The 19,017-nt window shown below is 50.1% G+C and overlaps 1 protein-coding gene across 1 annotated transcript; it reads right to left on the bottom strand.

Moving 5' to 3' along the window:
- Window positions 1–1,409: 1,409 nt before the first annotated feature.
- On the bottom strand, window positions 1,410–19,017 carry WDR66 (WD repeat domain 66). Its single transcript, XM_009875223.1, has 20 exons — window positions 18,745–19,017; window positions 18,453–18,593; window positions 17,882–17,991; window positions 17,313–17,421; window positions 16,802–16,882; window positions 16,255–16,332; window positions 15,933–15,977; window positions 15,375–15,592; window positions 14,590–14,784; window positions 12,559–12,806; window positions 12,317–12,465; window positions 11,136–11,309; window positions 10,750–10,934; window positions 10,140–10,254; window positions 9,799–9,962; window positions 6,863–6,953; window positions 6,509–6,652; window positions 3,667–3,895; window positions 2,630–2,731; window positions 1,410–1,531 (listed from the first exon to the last, which is right to left on the bottom strand). The coding sequence occupies exons 1-20, from the start codon at window positions 19,015–19,017 to the stop codon at window positions 1,410–1,412; spliced, it is 2,973 nt and encodes a 990-aa protein (XP_009873525.1).

Below are 19,017 nucleotides of genomic sequence, written 5' to 3'. Positions count from 1 at the left end.
GTGTTAAACCACCACATCTCCAGCGTTAAACTTAATAAACCCATAATCTGCAATTTTTGGTTTGGTTCTTCTTGTTTCGGGTTGGTTTTTTTTCCAGTAGGTATAAGGTTTTCTGGGCTGCCTAAAATCCCCTAATTCCCGTGGAATGGGGCTGGTTTTAAGGAGCGGAGGATCTGCTCCGACACAGATCGGTGCAAACCTGTCAGTAAGTGACTGACACACATCAGGTGTGCCAGGGATGTGCAGGACAGGAGGAAAAGGCCTCTAGTTGCACCAGAGGAGGTTTAGATGGGATATTAGGACAGATTTCTTCACCGAAAGGGTTGTCGGGCGTTGGAACAGGCTGCGCACGGAAGTGGTTGAGTCACCATCCCTGGAGGGATTTAAAAGCTGCCTAGAAGAAGTGCTCAGGGACACAGTTTAGCGGTGGACCTGGCATTGCCGGGCTAACAGCTGGACTCGATGATCTTAAAGTTCTTTTCCAACCTAAACCATCCTATTGCAATGCTCTGCAGAACATTTCCACCGTCGCACTCCCGGTGTGCTCTGGTCACCGTGCTGCTGGACTCCTTCATTAACTTGCACCCAGTGCACACCTTGCTGTTGGTACTAAGTGTACAATCACAGGTACTTTCAGCGTGTGCAGCAGCGATCTCTGTTTAAAAAACATTGCCACTGAAAGGAACGTTTCTTAAGGGCCTACATTATTATTCAAATTGATGCCGAGAATGATGTAAAGAAGGAAGCGTGTTCAACAGCACTTCACTGATCTTTCTATGGGAAGTTATATCAGCCTCATTATGCTGTTTATACAAACACGGTGAGATGCCGTCCCCTTGGTATTACACTACTAATTGGAACTACTACCTTCAGAACGAAAAAGTAAGTTTCAAAGGCCAAAATGGAAACCTGGTTTTAGTGTGTAACACAGCGTTCCTTTCTCTGCCCAGCTCCGTTGGATTTATCGTTACAAATCCACTCTGACCTATCCAAGCATTTTGTACACTATGTTTATCACCGTATGTAATCAGTACAATAATCTTACTTTGCTCTTTTACTGTTGAGTTTCACAAATAAATATGGCATTAATGTAAAATGGATTGTGTTTGGCATAAACACACCCAAAACGAATTCTAGGGTTGTTTCAGACGATGATGGGTGGTCGGTGCAAGAACTGCCTTCTTGCAACAACTTGTCTTCTTTTTACACCCACCCCTGCATAGGTCTGATCCCACTGGTTTGTTGCATGTGGTAAACTTGGGGCTTATTCCAGAGTTTGATTAATATGAAACTATGCGATTTTTACTCTGTAATAAACACAAAACATAAATTTTGCAGATATTCAAGAAAAGTAGGGACAAGTAGAAAACTTTATGGCAGCTATGCTTCTGTCTTCATAGACCAAAGATTCACCTCTCTTGTTTTCTGTTCTTTTTTTCTGATTCAGCAATAGGTAAGCCAAGAATGTCAGCAGCGAATATCTCTGCTGTGATTTCCTCTGGAATTTCTTCTTCGCTCAAAGCTGCTGCACCTGGAGAGCAGTAACAACACAAAACATGCAATAGCTATGTAAAAATGGCTTTCCAGATCAGTAAAATATAAGAGCGGCAGTAAGTGCATGAAATGCTTTTAAGGATGTATGAAGTAATAATTAAAAAGTATTGGTTTACTGGCTTAATACTTAACGTGTTCGTGTCAGGGATGGAATCTGTCGAATCCACGAGGCTGCGAGTCTCACCTTGCAGTAGGTCCCTGCCTTAGAAGGGTCAAGAGGCCAACTTTTACACTTTTATGGTTTGATGTGATTTTAGGATGTCGAGGATTTCAAAGATGCTTTGCAGTGCCAGGCAGTTCCCCGCAGGGACTGCACCTTTGCTGTGTGTGGCCCGTTGCCAACAAGCCAAATCAGATGCTGTTCTGGACTGTTGTGGACTGGGACAAAAACTGTACGGAAATGAGGCACCTCACAGCCATTCCAGTTACAATGGGCAACGCCACTTGGCTGAGATCAAACGCTGTAATTTGCTGGTATAGACTGAGACACAATTGGTGTAGACTGAGACACGAGTTGTAGGCAGATGCAGGAGTCATCAACAGCTCGGTCACGGTGGGCATCGCCGCCTGGATGAAATCAACACTGCAATTTGCATATTGTAGGATTCCTTTTTGCCTGTGGACTTTGGCAGATAAACCTTCCACTGTGTGTTTCTAATTTCAGTGCCAATGTAATCTTGTCAGGTCCCGGTTACATTTCATTGTCCATTTATTTTCAGATACACCCATGCAATTGCTGCACGGACGAAGGACAATTTCTGACTATTTTTGCAGTCCCGTCTGAGCGTTTCTGACAGCTCTTGGCAATTTAAATTATTCCATTTGGGAACTGAAGCAATCCTGCTCCTGTGCTGTGTGGAATGCTAATCCTGTACCTGCAGGATCGTCGGTGTCCGGTTCAGATCCTCCTTATTTTCAGATACACCCATGCAATTGCTGCACGGACGAAGGACAATTTCTGACTATTTTTGCAGTCCCGTCTGAGCGTTTCTGACAGCTCTTGGCAATTTAAATTATTCCATTTGGGAACTGAAGCAATCCTGCTCCTGTGCTGTGTGGAATGCTAATCCTGTACCTGCAGGATCGTCGGTGTCCGGTTCAGATCCTCCTTGCGCCGGACGCCTGCCCAGGAGGGTGGTCAGACACTGTGCCAGCTCTTCCTCGGTCATCTGCTCCCCTGGACACAAGAAAGCAACACCAGCCTCTTGGGTTATGGTGTCATTAGAACAAAAACTAGAAGGCAGCAAGAAAAGGGTACAAAGAAAACAGGGAGGTTTGAAAGAGGGTCCAGTTTCTCTGAGGAAGAGAGATACACAGCACCAGTTGACGTGCATGATCCCAACGCAAGAAAATCTCAATCCTAAGGAAAAGTTTTCTTGTGTATTGCATTTGGGGAAAAAATATCAAAGGAAGTTCCAATGCAGATGGCTCTGTAGGCTACACAGCACTTGCAGGGCCTTGAGCTTCTGTTCCCACAGAATAATTCCTGGCACAGGGCAGACCACAGTCCGTGTAGCCCCGCGTCCGTGGCTGTAGCCATTTCCACACAGAGAAGGAAGAGGAAGGTGCAGGGAAGCTTTGATGTAGTATCTTGGACTAACTTGGACATAGCACTTGTTCCCAGACAGTGGTTGGCTTGTGCCCTGAAGTGTAAGGTTATTGATCTGTTATGAAACTGTTCTAATGAACTAAACCATCCTCTTTCCAGTCTTTCACACATAGAGTCAATCCAGGACTGACCAGTTTCACCCCTCCTGTCTTGTGCTCCTCTTTTTCAGGTCTATCCTACCTTTCTGGAGACTATGTGACTGGAAGAGAGACCAATGTTTCAGGTAAGGGTATAGTGGGGAAAGGATACAATTTGGCAAGATCCGTACTTGGCATTTGACAGACAGGATACCTCAGGGCAGCAGAGGTTTCCACAGCAGTAAAAGAGGTGCAGCTGAGACAACAGATGTGATTATTCAATTTAAAATCTTAAAATGTGTGGCTCCACATGCCTGCCCTGCTTACCAAGCTATAGTTCCAGATTAATTTTTTTGCTGCAGTGAATACCTCCTGAAATTGAAGGCAGAACTAGCAAGCATAAAACTAATATTGGAAATCTCTCACCTCTGCGCTGAAGCAGCAACAGTAAGTCTCCTCTGTCAATAGCTTTGTCTCCATTCTCATTATCATAGCCAAGAACCTGAAACGCTCGTTGTATTTTTCTCATTGACAAGCCAAACGCAGGTCGATGATTTATATAAAGTTTGATAAAATCCCCTAAATTGATTTTTGTCACTTGTTCTCCAGTATCCACATACTTGCTGAATTTTACTTCGCTTATCATTTCTTCAATCTAAAGATCAAGGCAAGACAGATGGTTACACATTTCCTTTCTGAAAAGCATCAGGCCAGTTTCTCATCTCATGAATGCCAATCTACTGTAATCGCGCACATGCTGGTACCACAGGTGCCACGACTGTATCCCAAGAGGATGGACATGGCTAACAGCTACACAGTTGTGGTTATGACAACATAGGTAAAGGGGAGTGTAGCAGCTATGGAGCTGGTTTTAGATTTCCTCTCTTTTCTTATGACAGGCACTTGATGACTTGGCAGCTGTTACCGATACCTTTGCCACAGCTGTGTCTCTGCTCTAGGGACAGTGGGCAGGCAAACCACAAACCAGTAAACATACCACCCCCCTACAAAAGTACGGGTACAAAAGTCCCAATATAACTGGGCTGCACACAGGGTATCCACACCCCGGCCAGCACGAGCATATCTGCCACTGCACAAGCCAAACCTTAAATTTTCTCGGTGAAATTTGCCTCGACATCCTGCACAGCGAGATCGCTCGCTCTTCTCTCTGGCAAATGGGCAAGCACTGGCTGTGCTGGATACTAGTGGTTTTCCTGAAGTCTGGTGCTGTGAGTCAGCCGTGCAAATGTGTGTCCGAAAGGCAGGATCCACTCTGTGCCTTCGTTGTACTCACGCTCCGCGAGGCAGCCCCATCAGAGATACATGGGCAGCAGAGAAACGCTGGGAGAATTCCCTGTGCCAACACGTACCAGGCGTGCTACTCCCCAGGAAGGGAAGCTGATGCAAGATCTCTCCAGGGAGGACTTTGCATTCAGCCTTGGGCCTTTGTCCTTGTGTCACAAGTTTTTCCACTGAATGAAGCCCGGGAAACAGGGAAATCTCAGCCTCACATTTTTTCCTGTAGCGAATGTCACACCAGGCAAGAATGGTCATTTTCACTCAGCTCAGGCTGAACTGGGATTAGGTTTTGTATCAGCCCCACTGAACTACAAAAGGAAAACACCAATTCCCAAAAGCTTTCTTAGTCAGTCTAAGTTGCCTTTTCTCCCTCCTGCTTTTCCTGTATTAAAGCACTCTAGAGAGAGATGTACTTCTCTGGATTTTAATACTGTCCCGCCTGCTTCGAAAAGCAGATTGTAGGTTGCCTGGTTTCACAACAGCTTAGCACCTGTTTCCATGCTTGAAATGCTGTTTTCATTTTGATTTGGGGTGAGGGGAAGGGGAGAGTTAACAGTTATTCTACCAGAGACATTTCCCAGGGAAATACCTTCGCTCTGTCCCCAACAGGCAAAAACGTAATAACCCGAGGAAAAGACCTAACAAAGTACAGGGGATAACACCACGGTTTGACACAAGGGCAAAGCAGTCCTGGCTCAGATTAATATTTTTCTGGTCACGGGGGGCTCCCAAGCAAATTTGTTGGGTGGTGGCTGTGGCAAAGGTCCTGCCTCCCATCTGCTGGCTCTCCTGGCAGAGAGTCTGCCCGGGCAGATGGGTGGCACTGACTCACAGCACCATCTCAGCAGCCTGTGGGGTTCCTGTGCAATAGCAGAGATGAACGCAGCCTCCCCCGCAGAAAGATGAAGGGAGCACAGCGACGTGCCGCTTCCCTTGGGAGAACCCCTCCTGCGTTGACAGGCTGTAGCTGGTGCAAAGAGGTCATTATTTAAATCTCCTTGCATCAGATTCAGCATTTTTATTTTTTTTGTATGCACTTTAATTACCCTTTTGACAGGTTACAGCATTACAAATGAGGTTTGTATACAATACAAACTGCCTTGTAGATACAGCCCCAAAAGGGGAGGAAGCAGCACCCTTATTAAATCAATTGTCTTTGTCTGCTGTGAAATTTGGAGCTAAAAAGTGGTTAAGAAATGTTTGATAGGAAGCTCCACTGCTACAACCTGAAAGGCAAGCTCAGAGAGAGCTTGTGCAGAGTTTATCAGTTATGAAAGAGCTTTAAGTTCCAGGGGAATAAAAGCTGCTGTCTCCATCTAAAATCATTCCTCAGTCCCAAGGAGAAGAAGAAAAAGAGGCTCTGTCAATGTCCAAATGAGTGATTGCATGGAAGCTGGGCATTCCCAGCCACGCTGGTAACACATGCAGGACACTCTGGCTGAGTCTCCACCTGACCTGGAGGGACATAGCCCATGGGCCACCAGCCACACTCCACGCGTAAAGCAGCTCAGCCACCAGTAGAAGCCACAGAGAGACCAAAGCATGTTGCTGCCTGCACACAAGGTACTTTAGACCATGTTGGAAGTTTCTGCCCATAAGAGCTGAAGGAGGATTAATTCCTCAGCTTTCTCAGTTCACTTTCTGAAGAAACTCACCTTTGCAGCGGTGGCAGAGCACTCAACCTTCAGAAGACCCCGAGGTCACCTTTTGTTGAAGGCTTCTGAACCATTAGGCTCCAATTTTGCTCAGCCTACCCCTGTGGTTGCCCCTCATTACTTTTTGAGGAATTTGCTGCCAGATTTTGACGGCTTCTGTATAGACGCAAACCAGGTTAAACACGTTGAAAGCAGCAAATATACTCTGGAGCCATCCAGCATTGCAATGGTCAGCACCTGGCCCTGGGGACACTTGTTAAATGCAATCGATCTTGCTCTTTTTTGACAACAACAGTAAAAAACAACTGACTGACCTTTCCCTCTGATGGGTAAAATCCCATTGCTCTCATTACAGAAGGAATTTCCTCCAAGGGAATATGTGTTGACACCTGTCTGGTCTCCAGCGTATCGATGCCCTGGCTGCGCAGCTGTGCGTAGTAAAAATAGTCTTCCAGTTCCTGCGAGGGATTCAAAGAAAACACTGTAAAGTTCAGTTACCAACAGGCACGGAAGATAAGGCTTCCTTTAAGATTTACTAACACGCATATCAATGAGATTGCTGTTAAAGGCGAGCTGGACAAAAAAATAAAGAAACGTCACGCCTGTATAAATGAATTTTAAACTCCAGCCAGCTGTTGCCAGACAGTGTTCACGGTGAACATAATTACCCTGAAGAATTCGCCTTCTCTACCACCGTCCAGTAGGTTGTAGAATGGGATCAAGTCCTCCCCACCCAGAGAAGCAGCAGCATCCAAGGCACTGGCAGAAGCAGAGAAAAGAAGGTACAGGAAGGGTTTGTATGAGGAGAGATTTCATGTTTGCCTTTCTAGTCATTGTTCACAGACATTCAGTAAATAAATAAAATTCCTGGGCCTCAGAAATCAGGAAAGAGGAGCATCGCCTTGAACCATGTACCATTTTATCATCAGTTTGCACTTCTACAGCGTATTTCGTACCCAGGTTTTACATACAATAGCACAGTGTGGGAATTAATTATTAGTGAATGGTCCTCTTGTTTAGTGGAATGAGCACAGGGCTGGGAGCCAGGAGCTTTTCCATGGACTTGAGCTTGGTGTCTGGCATTTAGCTTTTCTACTTCCTTATAGAGACATTGAGGGAGATGAATTAGCTAGATCAGCATTTTCGCAGAAGGGGCTGGGGCTCGGTGTTTGCAATAAACCACCCAAGGCTAAGCTCCCTGTTCCTTGATCTAACGCATTCTTCCCCAATAACTCAGTGCAACCCATTACTCTACTTCCTCTGCCCTGGCGAGTGACTGTATCACAGGTGCTGCCTATATCAAACTGAAAGCGTCTCAGTGCCACCTCTTTGTTTCTGTTTCGTCGGCAACTGGAGCCAAAAAGAATCTGTTTGGCTTGTGCAGATGAAAAAAGGAAACCAAGCCTGGCAGCGGAATCATGGCGTAGCATTGCCACGTAATACCCCATGCCTGGCAGCAAGGCTGCAGCTTTCGCACACACCTCTGTAGAGGTTTTTTTGCAAGCTTCATGCTTTTTTCATAATTAAGTTATTTGGGTATTAAAGACAGTGGAGATGCGCAAGATGCCAGAAGCAGCAATAAAATGATAATTAGCCCATCAAGAGCTTTGCTCCGAAAACAAATTACATAGAAATTCAACGTTGCCTGGACCCTGGCCAACCATTATAAAGAAGGATCATTTATATTCTATTGCCTTCTTTAAAATGTCGCTTATTCTGACCCCCGACTGCTTAAGCCACACAAAGTGAAAAAGAAAATAAATAAGTCCATTGCCTTCCCACCCAGATTTCCTTTGTTCTGGCACATGAAGGTGAGCTGGCTCAGCACCCTTTGGGCTTTCCTTTAAGGGAGAAGTACCTGCAAGAAATATTTTACACAGGAGCAGCGCATGTCAGCCACGAAGCCTTTATCCTAGGAAGATGAGGGGCAATGGTGTTTCACAGGTGCACCCAAAAAGAGAAAGGGCTAAAAGCCAGCTCCTGTGGGGCTGACTGACAGAAATCAGAAGTGCTCTATGCTAGGAGGGTGACATGCAGGATAAAAAAATATCCCAGAAACAGACCAACAGAGACCATGCCACTCTGTCTTTTCTAGCTCCGACACCTGGTAAGCTCCCTTCCCAGTCCTTGAAACGTGAAGGTGGAGTTGTTCTACACTGTCCTGGCAGTTTCCAGCTTCTTCACAGCTGCCCACTCTCTTTGATGGGCACACGTACCCACCAGGAGTCTGCAGCCACACTTGCGAAGGGAGAGTCCTCTGCCCTCCACAGCATTGCGATGAGCAGCTTTGTTCCTTGACATTCAAAGAAACCAACATATATATATCCTTCCTTTGCCACGTTAGCTGCCTGCACACGCCTGGCACCGCTGCCCAAGGGAGCTGGCAGAGGGAAATTGCACATTTGCAGAGAAAGGCAGGGCAAACCTGGCAGCGTTTATTGCTGATGCTCCGGACCAGAGCCTGGAAATCCTCATTTGCCAAAGCTGCCTTTGCTTCCCCAGCCACTCCATTTACTGCAGTCCATTTACTCGTGTAAGCAAAGCTTTATAGGATTAATGTGGCTTGTCCTAAATCCAGTCTTCAAATGCAGGGGGTATTTCCTAGCAAATGCTGGCCTATCCCATTTGGAAAGCAGGCACTTTTGTACCAGCAGCCACCCTGCATGCTCCTCCTGCAGCCAGTGCCTCTCGTCTGATTCCCTGCCTAACACTGACAATTCCCCATCACACTGGCCAGGCCCTCACAAGGACCAGAAAAGCCTCTGCTCAACTTCTTACCATTTGGATACCGTTTCCCAGACTGGAGTATTTTTATTGTGCTATGACCTCCAAAAAAAAAAAAAGGCAAGGTCTGCTTGTTTAATCCCCGGTATGACTACATGGCTACATCACATAGAGGGGAGCTCAAATCCCTCCTGTTTCAGCTGCCACGTAGCTACTTGCAGTCTGACAGGTCATTGCAATCTAGGCTGACCCCACTGCCGTGCCACAATCCCCAGCGCGCCACATGCCCACCATGCTAGGCTGTCTGTAGGTGCTGAGCTGAGGCTTTTGGAGAGCCCACGTGAATGCAGGGCGTGAGGCTCCACTATTAATAAATCCAGTTGCAGACTAGGTGTCCAGGAGCTGACAGCCCCTAGAGTTGAGCAGAGATGCCACAAGCTTCAACTCACGCTCCTCTCAGCAAGCGATGGATCTCTTTCTTGCACGAGTGCTGGGACCCATTCTCCACACCGTGACTCCCCTCGCCAGATGTGGTTTGTCAGCCTAGTCAAGAGCATGGTGTTGTGGAAGGAGAGCAAAGTTGCTGGGCTTTTTCACCTACTCCAAAGAAAACCCTGTGCTCAAGAAAACCCTGCAAAGAAACGTTCCTTGTGCAGCACCATGCTGTGCTGCCCCACTGGTGCATCCCACACGTACATCAGAATAAGCACAGAAAGAGCTGAGAGACCTGGTTTTATCTCCTCTGGACACAAGCAGAGACCTTTTAGGACAAAAGCCCTATTCCCATTGTAAATGCTGACTAATATTTGCTTCAGCTGTGTTGGCCAAGCAGCTGTGGAAAGCCACAAGACAACTCCCTTCTCCTCCCTGCAGTACTCACTTTAGGTTGACCTCCCATTTCATAACAGTGCAGTCGCTCCCCCCTGCTGTAAAGACGTAGCGTCCGTCGTAGGAGCTAGCAAGGTCAGACACACCATCGGGGTGGCACATGAAAGCTGAGGACTTGTGGGGGTTGCCGTCGACAGGCAAAATCTGCAAGCCCACCTGTAGGAAAAGAGGGAGCTGGAGGGCTGCACGCTGGGGCAGCGCTGCATCCTCCTCCCAGGAGCTCACTCAGCTCTCAGGCAGGACCAGGCTACAGGTGGTTATGTCTGCAGGGAAATTCCCCCCAGGACCACCACTGCTATGAGTAGCAGCTCTTGTACAGCTGGGACTCCGTACCTTGTCCTTTGTGATGAATGCCAGATAGTGTTTCTGGGGATCTGTGGTGTTTGTTGTTGGGAGGATTTGCATCTTCTCCAATGGGGAGCCATAGGTAGGTCCCAAAAGGGTCTTTCTAAAAGCAAACAACATTTTCATGCATTCTAGGGCTCACAAAACATTTTTCTCTCTTTGAACAGATGCTGTTCAAAAGAAGGGGCGGATATAGGGAGCTGTGGTGGATTTGTGCTATTGGCTGACAGCACAGGACAGGGTCCCTGGCTAGAAGAGACCACAGTGGGGCTAAAAGAGGAATTTAGCACTCAGGGATCTCTCAGTCCTCGTGCTTTGCTCATGTGGGCTCCTGTCTTTGTCTGATGTTCAACTGTTGTGTCTCAAGTCCAACATACTGGGTAGACCGAGACCCACCCACAGCCACAGCCTTACTAGATGACATGCTAGTGACCAGCAGAGTGGACACAAGGATGGAGCAACCCGGGGTCCCTAGAGTCACCACAGGATCTGCCTCACAGACGAGCAAACACATGCAGTTGGGTGGGAGTAGGGCAGAGGAGAACATAGAGTCAGGATGGGGGTCCCAGGCGGTGGTAGACCTGAATCTCTCCTCTACCTGCATATTTTGGTCGTCGCATTGTAGAGCTTCATTTTGTAGCAGTTGTTGGCAGTGAGGATAAAGGACTCAGTGCTGAGCTGTGGGTACCAGGCCAAACACAGAGGCACAGCAATCTGCTCCACCCGGTCCCTGTGCAAGACCACCAAGTGGTCCTTGCTGCTGCTGTTCAGGTCATATTCAACCTGGAGGGAAGATAACGAAACCCAACAACCCCCTATGATCTTCCCTGACACCAGGCTGAGAAACAAGCCCCTGTGATGGGGCTGGTGGGAAGGAAGTTAGGAGCTGCAGAACCAAACACCGAGTCTCCCTCCATGCCCTTGTCCAGCCCCCAACTTTCACCACAAAACTCCACTGCCCTTTTGACTCTCACATCGACCTACCAGCTGCCGGTCCTCCCCAAGGCTCAGGAGCCTGGGCTCATTGCTATCTGACTGCACCCCAAAGAGGATGCTCCGGATGGGTTTGTAGTGAGAATGAAGCCCTGCTAGGTGTTCCCAGCATCTGCTTCCGTTTTGCACGACACTCTTGTAAACAGTCACCGCGTATTTCTCATCCTGGAACAAAAGCACAAAGGTCAACGAGCCACGATCCCCACGCACATCCCCTGGCTGGCTGTGGGCAGCTTTGCACATCCCCTCTGGGCTTAGCTCAGCCCTTTCTGTTCTGCGAGACCCAGCAGGAGGCTTAGAGTCACAACCGGGATAAAACACTGGGTCAGGGAGATTTGGGCAGTTTTTCCTGAGGGCAGCACAGCAGCAGTCGTCAGCCTGGCAAGAGCATCCCAACTAGCTGGAGGGCATCCCCCAACTGTACCCTCACAGCAGAGGGGCACTAAACCAAGTTCAGTGACTCCTCAGAAATCATGAGGGAGATGCTTCCCACTGCTGTGCCCTGGCATCTGTGCATGGAGGGGGAATCTTTTTCTCTGCACAGATCATAGAACGGTTCGTGTTGGAAGGGATCTTAAAGATCATCTTGTTCCAACCCCCCTGCATGGGCAGGGACACCTCCCACCAGACCAGGTCACTCCAAGCCTGGTCCAACCTAGCCTTGAACACCTCCAGGATGGGGCCATCCACAGCTTCCCTGGGCAACCTGTGATTCTCTGATCTAGTCTAAATCTACCATCTTTCAGTTTAAAGCCATTACCCTTTGTCCTATCATCACCAGCTGCTTCAACCTCTGTGCCAAACTGCTTCAACAGTTCTGCACCAAGGTGTGGGATCAAGAGAGCAACCCACCTCATGGTGCACCAGCCGAGAGGAAATCCCTGCTCCAGCCCTTTCCACAGACAAATGCGGAGCTAAGGCTTGTCGCTAAAGTAAGTGATGGGATGCTGCCAGCAGCAGATCTGTGGAGTTGCTGGGACTGGTGACGTTTTTACAGAGTGACTCTTCAAGCCAAGAAAAGCATTTCAGGGCCATGAAGACCCTGGGGAGGGACAGCCCTCCTCACCACTTGCTCTGCTGTGCCTCGCAGGGTGGCCAGCAGTTCCCAGTCCCACTGAAAACCACAACATGAGCAGCATGCGTAAATCACCGAGAGGAAAAAACAAGCTTACAGCAGTTGCGATGTACTCGGAATCGTGAGAGAAGCTAATATGAGTTATGGGACCGTGCGAGAACTTGAACTCTTTGCAGCTGGACTGAAGAGAAATGGCATCGAGGATGTAAATGCTTCCATCAGTAAAACCAGCAGCCAAAAAATAACCTGAAAAGCATGCCAGAAAACTCTCATGACGTGATTGCTCCTCGTGGGAAGCCCAGTGCTTGGCACATGGGGAGGGGCACGAGGCCAGGATACCTTTGGGGTCATAGGACAAGCACTGGATGCCAGCCTTGGTGAAAATCCTGCTAACAAGGTACTTGTTCTGCTGGTAATCCCACACCTTCAGCAGCCCACAGTGACTCCCCACAGCAACAAGTCCCTGCCGGGGGTGACAGGCGATGGCATTCACAGCTTTCTTCGCCTCTTCCATGACTTTTTCAAAGTCTGTCCTGTCTGTTGCAACACGGAGCACGGTTGCATCAGAGGTTGAAAGGATAAAGTTCCTGTTTAGCGTGAGAGAAGCGGAATTTGATGAATCAGACTAGCTGGCTCATGTCCCTCCAAGCAATATTACACATCAGTCCCTTTTTGGCAACTTGGTTGGACAGTCACTTATATTTTGCAATATGCAGTATGCAAACACTCCTTGACCTGGAAGGCAGGTGGCACTTTGTATTCATGACCTGATAAATCTCCACGGGAAGACACCCAGAGTGGGTTCCATTTTCTACTTGGGTAGGCAAGCCAGCAGATGAATGACATCTGGGTAGCTTTTGCCGTTTGCAATTCACTGGTGTGTGAGATGGACAAATGAGCAATTGAAGATACTCTGAATAGTCTTTTCACATGTCTCCATGCCACCATTGTCAGTGGCTCCATGTTGACCGCGCTGCCACAGACAAGGTCAAAGGACAGTTTTGGTCCCGCTCGGCAGACAGAGCGGCTGCCTGTCTGCTCGCTCAGCTGTGCCGACCGTAACACAGCAAGGAGGGTCCCGCTGCATAATTGGTGATGTGTAAAGCGGACGTCTATAATTATGCAAGTTACAGAACAAATATGTGCAGTCATCGGCCCGCCTGAGGACTGAGAGTCTGAGCTCTGTTAAAGGATCAAGAGAGGATGACGCAGATATCCAGGAGCTGCACAGACACACACGTGTGGCTGCATCGCGTGGGCAGCACGAGTGGGGAAACAGCAGCCTCTTTGCTAGCTGGCCCGTGACAGCCGTTGGTTTATGCACATCTGGCCCAGGCACCAGAGGATGCCGTGCCTCTTGCGTGCCTATCTGGGCTCTTCAGCCTCACCTGGCCCCACCAGCCTGGTGAGATGAGCAGGCTCAAGGCTTCCCCTCTGGTTTTCTGCTGCAGCATCAACCCAGGAGGAAGGGGACAAGACAGTGGAGACCAAGAGAGGAAAACAAACCATTCCCCAGGGCACTGCACCAGGCTGGAGAGGAATCTGTCCCACATGGCTCTTCGGAAAACACATGCAACTAAGGACAGACATTGCCAGGAGACCCTTAACAGGAGTGACAGACATATGGTTTGCAGGCTGTATCGAGCCACGGAACAGCTTCATCTGGCCTGCAGACTTCCTATAAATCCTCAAACACCGCTACATAATGCTGAGGGGCACGGAGGGGCCGGTGACCAGGCTGAGGCTGTCCCAGGCTGCTGAGCTGATGCGATGCAGCCCAGCACCAGTGCCATCACCACTGGGGCAGCCTCTGCACTCCCACCACCCCAATTAGCTTGCCCAGCCATGCTAAAATCTAACTGGAAATAGCCATCCATGTGAGGGTTTTAGGGAGGAAGATTAAGAGGCTCGCCATTAGCACTGCCTGGTGTGCTGAGTGCGTGACAGAGGAACTGCACACCCCAGGACCAGCGGATCATCTCCCTCCCTGATTAACACTCCTCTCGCCTGAGCCGAGGCATTACGTCAAGTTCAGAATTTAAGATGTGCTGGGGTCCTCCTGGGCTTTGGTGGCAGCTGGGAGATGCCTGGGGGTTGTGCAGGAAGAGAAGGGATGCCCGGGAAACACCTCCCTGCTTGGCTCTGGTGGACAAACACTCAGGTGAAAATTTGCAGAGAAGGGGAATAAAAGGGCACATTCTCTCCCTGTCCTGCCTCGCTGTCCCTGTCCTGCCTAGAAGCCAGGGTACAGGGCTGAAACCTCCTCCAGCCAAGGCAGAAGCCCACGGGGCAGCTGTCAGCGGATCATCTCCCCAGCTTTCAGCCTGCAGGGCAAATGCAGAAGACCTGAGTTTATGAAGGGGCACTCACCTGGTGGCAAAGGGCTGGCTGCTGGAGATGAAGGAGGTGGAGCAGGCTGGGGAGGCACCAGGAAGATCAGGAGGGGCTTTGGCGAAGGAGATGGACCGAATGGGACCCACTTTGCTGTGGCTGTAGCAGATGAGGACCTGCAGCTGTCCGTCGTAGAACTTAACCTGACCGTTCACATCCCCTGTTACTATGCAGCTGCAAAGAAAGGAACGCTTTTAACCAACATGCTGGTTGAGAACTCCCAAATATTTCTGGGATAGTATCCTCCAGCAGAAGCAAATCTCTTCCCCTTTTCTGTGCACCAGTGCATTGGGAGAGCCCTGTACAGACGTGCAGGGGGAAAGCCCAGGGCTGTGCAGAAACCACCAGCCTCTGCTGTGACCCTGCAGCGTCCCTGGTCCCGTCCCCTGCCTTGTCCCTAGGGCTGTCAAGGCGTTTGGTGGCCGTCTGCTCCCTCTGCCGGTAAAGGCCAGGAGGCGAAGGAAGACCTATCCACCATCCTCCCTGACCATGGCCAACCCCTCTCTGTGTCTGAGCTACCCCAGCAGAGCTGGGATCACAGTACAGGGAGTTTTCAATTTTATTTTCTTTTTGCCTCCCAGCCAAATTCATTGCTGGAAAAAGCCAGAGCAATGGCTCATAAATCAGCAGCACTTTCCTGCATGAATTTCCCTGGCACTTGTAGGGTGCCAAGCGACTTAAAGCCGTAGTTCACCAACATGAGCTCTGCCGTTCCTGCAGCTGAGGACTGTACGTCCGGCTACTGAAAGCTGCCATCCCCTTACCACTCGAACACCTTGAGCACAGTAAGGCTGTCCTTCTGCAGAGGCACCAGTTTGGTGGCCTTCATGCTGTGCGGCTTGGCCGGCGGTTCCTTGGAGGGTATGCAGGGACTGGCCGCTTCCCACACCACCAGCTTCCCAGCCGAGGTGCCTGTCAGAGCTTGCGAGTTGTTGAAATGAAAAACCGACTGGCTGAAGTGTCCCACCACACTGTTGAAAGTCTGAGGAGAGAAAAGCAAGGCCGTGCATTCATCCTGGGCTCTGGCTCTTCCCTCCTCAAGCAGGGATGTTCCTGCTTGGTCTCTTGTGTCACATTCCCTCCCTGTCCCATGGCAGGACCATCAAAGGCAAGAGCCCCAGAGGAAGATGCAGCAGGGCATCTCTGGGAGAGAGAGTCCCTCTTGATCTCAGCTCAGTCAATCCTAGCTTGTCCATTTGGGAGAATGAGGAGGACAGGCTGGGGACGCGGCCACTGGTTTTGCTTAAGGTGATGGGAAGGGGAGGGCTGCTGCCGGGAGAAAAGCCAAGAGCGTGATGTGCAGGCGTTCCCGTTGTGCTCACCCGGCTGCTCAGGAGTGGTGTTCCGTACTGCAAACCAGCGTCACTCTGGGGAAAGTGGAGAAAACATCCAAGACAAGCATTTTGGAGCCATGCTTTTCAGTCCCAGCAAGTCCCCTCCCCATCATCTAGGCACTGGCCCTGTGCCATGGTGACCAAAGCAGGGTTCCTGGAGCAGAAAGGCTCCAAGACCTTCAAGAGAGCACAAAACACGCTCCCTCCAGCTGCTTCTCACCCAAAAGCTGCTGACGGGCGTGTTGCCTCGCTAGTGTACAGCTCCCAACCCTCTGGGAGCATAAATACAACTTCTCGTGACTTTACTTACCCACAGGTAAAATATCACCTGGGTTTTGCTGTTGCTGACAAACTCATAGGGATTTTGAGAGTTAAAAATGACATAATCCTGCAATTAAAAGGTGAGAATCGCATTAACAACAAGCCAGGCAATGCTTTCTGCTTATTCTTTCAGGCAAAGAATCTTCTTTTACCCAAAACCCACTCCAACCACCTGCATTGAATTGGAAACAGAGGCCAAATTCCCCATGAAACACTTGAGCTGTGCTCTCTCCTCTATGAGCATGGCCGTGGGCTTTTCCTGCCCTGGCCAGTGCCATGACTGCAGTGGGGCACATCCCGCTGGGGTCCCCTCCACGTCCCGTGTCTGTCCGTCAGCAGAGAAGCACCCATCACAGCCCCGAGATGCTCTGTTGTGTGGGGGTACAGCAGGGATGGGGTGTGATCCTGCCTCCCATCTCCAGCCAGCATCTACCACAGCCCTATACTGGGTGGGAGCTCAGGGGTGCAGGTGAGGAGGGGGCTGCCCAGTTCAGCCCAGTCACGCTCTTCTGCACCCCTCGGCCGCGGTCGCTCACCTGATACCCAAACTCAGGCCTCAGCTCCGTGCTGCACAGGGGTTCCTCTGCAGTCGAAGTCCACTTCCAAACACAAACTCTCTGGCAGAGAAGGGAAAACCCAGGGGACAAGTGTGGTTTTCTGGGAGCTCCAGGGAGTTGCATGAACCCCGTTCCCTCCAGATGTAGGGGATGGGGAGCATAAAAGACCAGAGCAGGATAAACCCAACATGATGTGGCAGCGGAAGGCTTAATTTCAGGAAATAACGATAGAAATTGCTTCAATAAAAGCTCGTTGGAATCAGAAGCTTTTAGCTCAGCTTAAGACCCATTCTCTCAACTCCACAGCATTCCCTGTGATGGAATCCAGGTCTGTCTTCCAACAGCTCAGCAAAAACAAGCCATTACTCTGCAAACACACTCCAACTCCCTTCTGCTCTCCCCATCCAAACACCCCCCCCTGCCCCGCTCTGGGAAAACAACTCCAAGGTTCTACCCCACAAGGCTACAGAAGAGGAGGTATTTTGTTTACCTGCACTTTACCAGCACTAATGGTTGCCAAATACTTCGCATCCTGGGAAATAGCAATAGCACTGACTCCATCCTCTGGATGGCTCCCAAAGATGGTGCGCACCGGTATCCTATGGAGCAGAGCCCTCATGGGCATTCATAGAAGCACAGGGAGCTTGGGGCAATTGCTCAGCAAAAATCTGTGGCATAGCCCACCCCAGTCTGTGAGGAGAAGGTCTGCAAATGCCGCCATGGGTGCAGCCAGCATCATGGCTGATGCTCAACATCCTCTCCATCCCTTCCTCTCAAGTAAATGGCTCTGGGAAACGACTCATTAGTGATGCTTTTTTAAGAACAGACCACAGCTTGGGATATGGTGTAATTCATCTGGGGGAGCTGAGCCCCGTCTCAGTGTCCCATGGATGTGGGTGATAGGAGGATGATAAAGCCTTTGGCTCAGTTTTGGCTCCTTTGCTGCTTTACTCCACCCCTATGTTTCTCCCATCTCCCTCTCAGCTGAGGCTGGAGTCAGTCCTAACCAACTTACAAGGACACAAGAGGTTCCTGAAGAGCAGGTTCCTGGGACCTTACCCAGAGTAGGAGTCCCATATGATGACCAGAGCATCTGGCCCTCGGTCGGCGGTTGCAACCCAGCGCCTGTCTTCACTCACACACAGGCAAGAAATAACATTTGCGTGGCCCTGGGGAAGGAGAAGCGAAGTGCTGTGGAGGTTCCTGACCTGGGAGCTTTTTAAAGCATCCGTCAAACTGCTTTGCTCACAAGCTCCCCTTGTCTTCCCTCCCCCAGGGTCCTCCCCTCACATTCTTCCAGCCCAACTTTTGCATCCCATTTTTCACAGGCTCTTCTGAGCCTGTCACCTCATCGTTGTGCCTTGTGCTGGCTGCAGCATCCCGAGCTGAGAAGCAGCAGAGGAGGAGGCTGTGCTGGTCATGGTCACCATCCAACCCAGAGCACCTTCCACCAACAGGGGCTGGGAATTGCAACAAGTGTGCGAGAAAACAACGCACTCCTTCGCATGGGCTGCTCCTTGATTTCGTTAGAGATAACCCCTAAGTGCTGGGCACTGGGAAAAGGACAGAGAGAGAAAATTCAGGAGGAGGAGAAGGAGGAGGAGGGAAATGCATGAGCTGCATGCCAGACCTGCAGGTGGTACTGCCTGTTCCCCAGGACATCGTGGATGACAGCCGTGTGTGAGGAGACGTACAGGATCACCTGGTCCTCCCCATCCATCAGGCTGTGCACGGCCAGGCTGCTGTTGTAGCCAAACACCCAGGACAGGCTCTGCAGGGAAGAGGCAGAGCTTTTGTCCCTGGTGCTTAGCAGCTAGGACAAAAAAGCCAGAAAACACCTCTGGTGTGATGGGAGTGAGCTGGGCAGAAGTGCTGGGCACTGCATGGACCATTACAGCGGCACTGTGCCTGCTGAGACTCACGAGAGGGTGAAGGCTGGTCTGCTTGTCCTCCTGGAAGAGCATCCCCGGCGTGGCTGCCCACACCAAGCTGGCAGAGCCATCCCCGCTCCTCTGTTGCCTGTCCTGCTCCCTGCAGCCTGAGTGAGGGCTGGAAATGACCTCCTTGGGCTCAAGCAGCACTGGAGGTGGTTCAGTGGCTCCAGTAGCCTCCAGGCATGATGTCCCAGCAGTCCTCGAGGTGGCTGTGTCCTGCCTCCCAGCCCAGGTGCTGGGCAGGGTGCCTGGGATCCCCAT

This window comes from Apaloderma vittatum, unplaced genomic scaffold, assembly GCF_000703405.1.
Source record: "Apaloderma vittatum isolate BGI_N311 unplaced genomic scaffold, ASM70340v1 scaffold22118, whole genome shotgun sequence".
Lineage (NCBI taxonomy): Eukaryota > Metazoa > Chordata > Aves > Trogoniformes > Trogonidae > Apaloderma > Apaloderma vittatum.
Note: the sequence above shows the minus strand (reverse complement) of the source record. Positions and strands in the feature narration are given on the sequence as shown.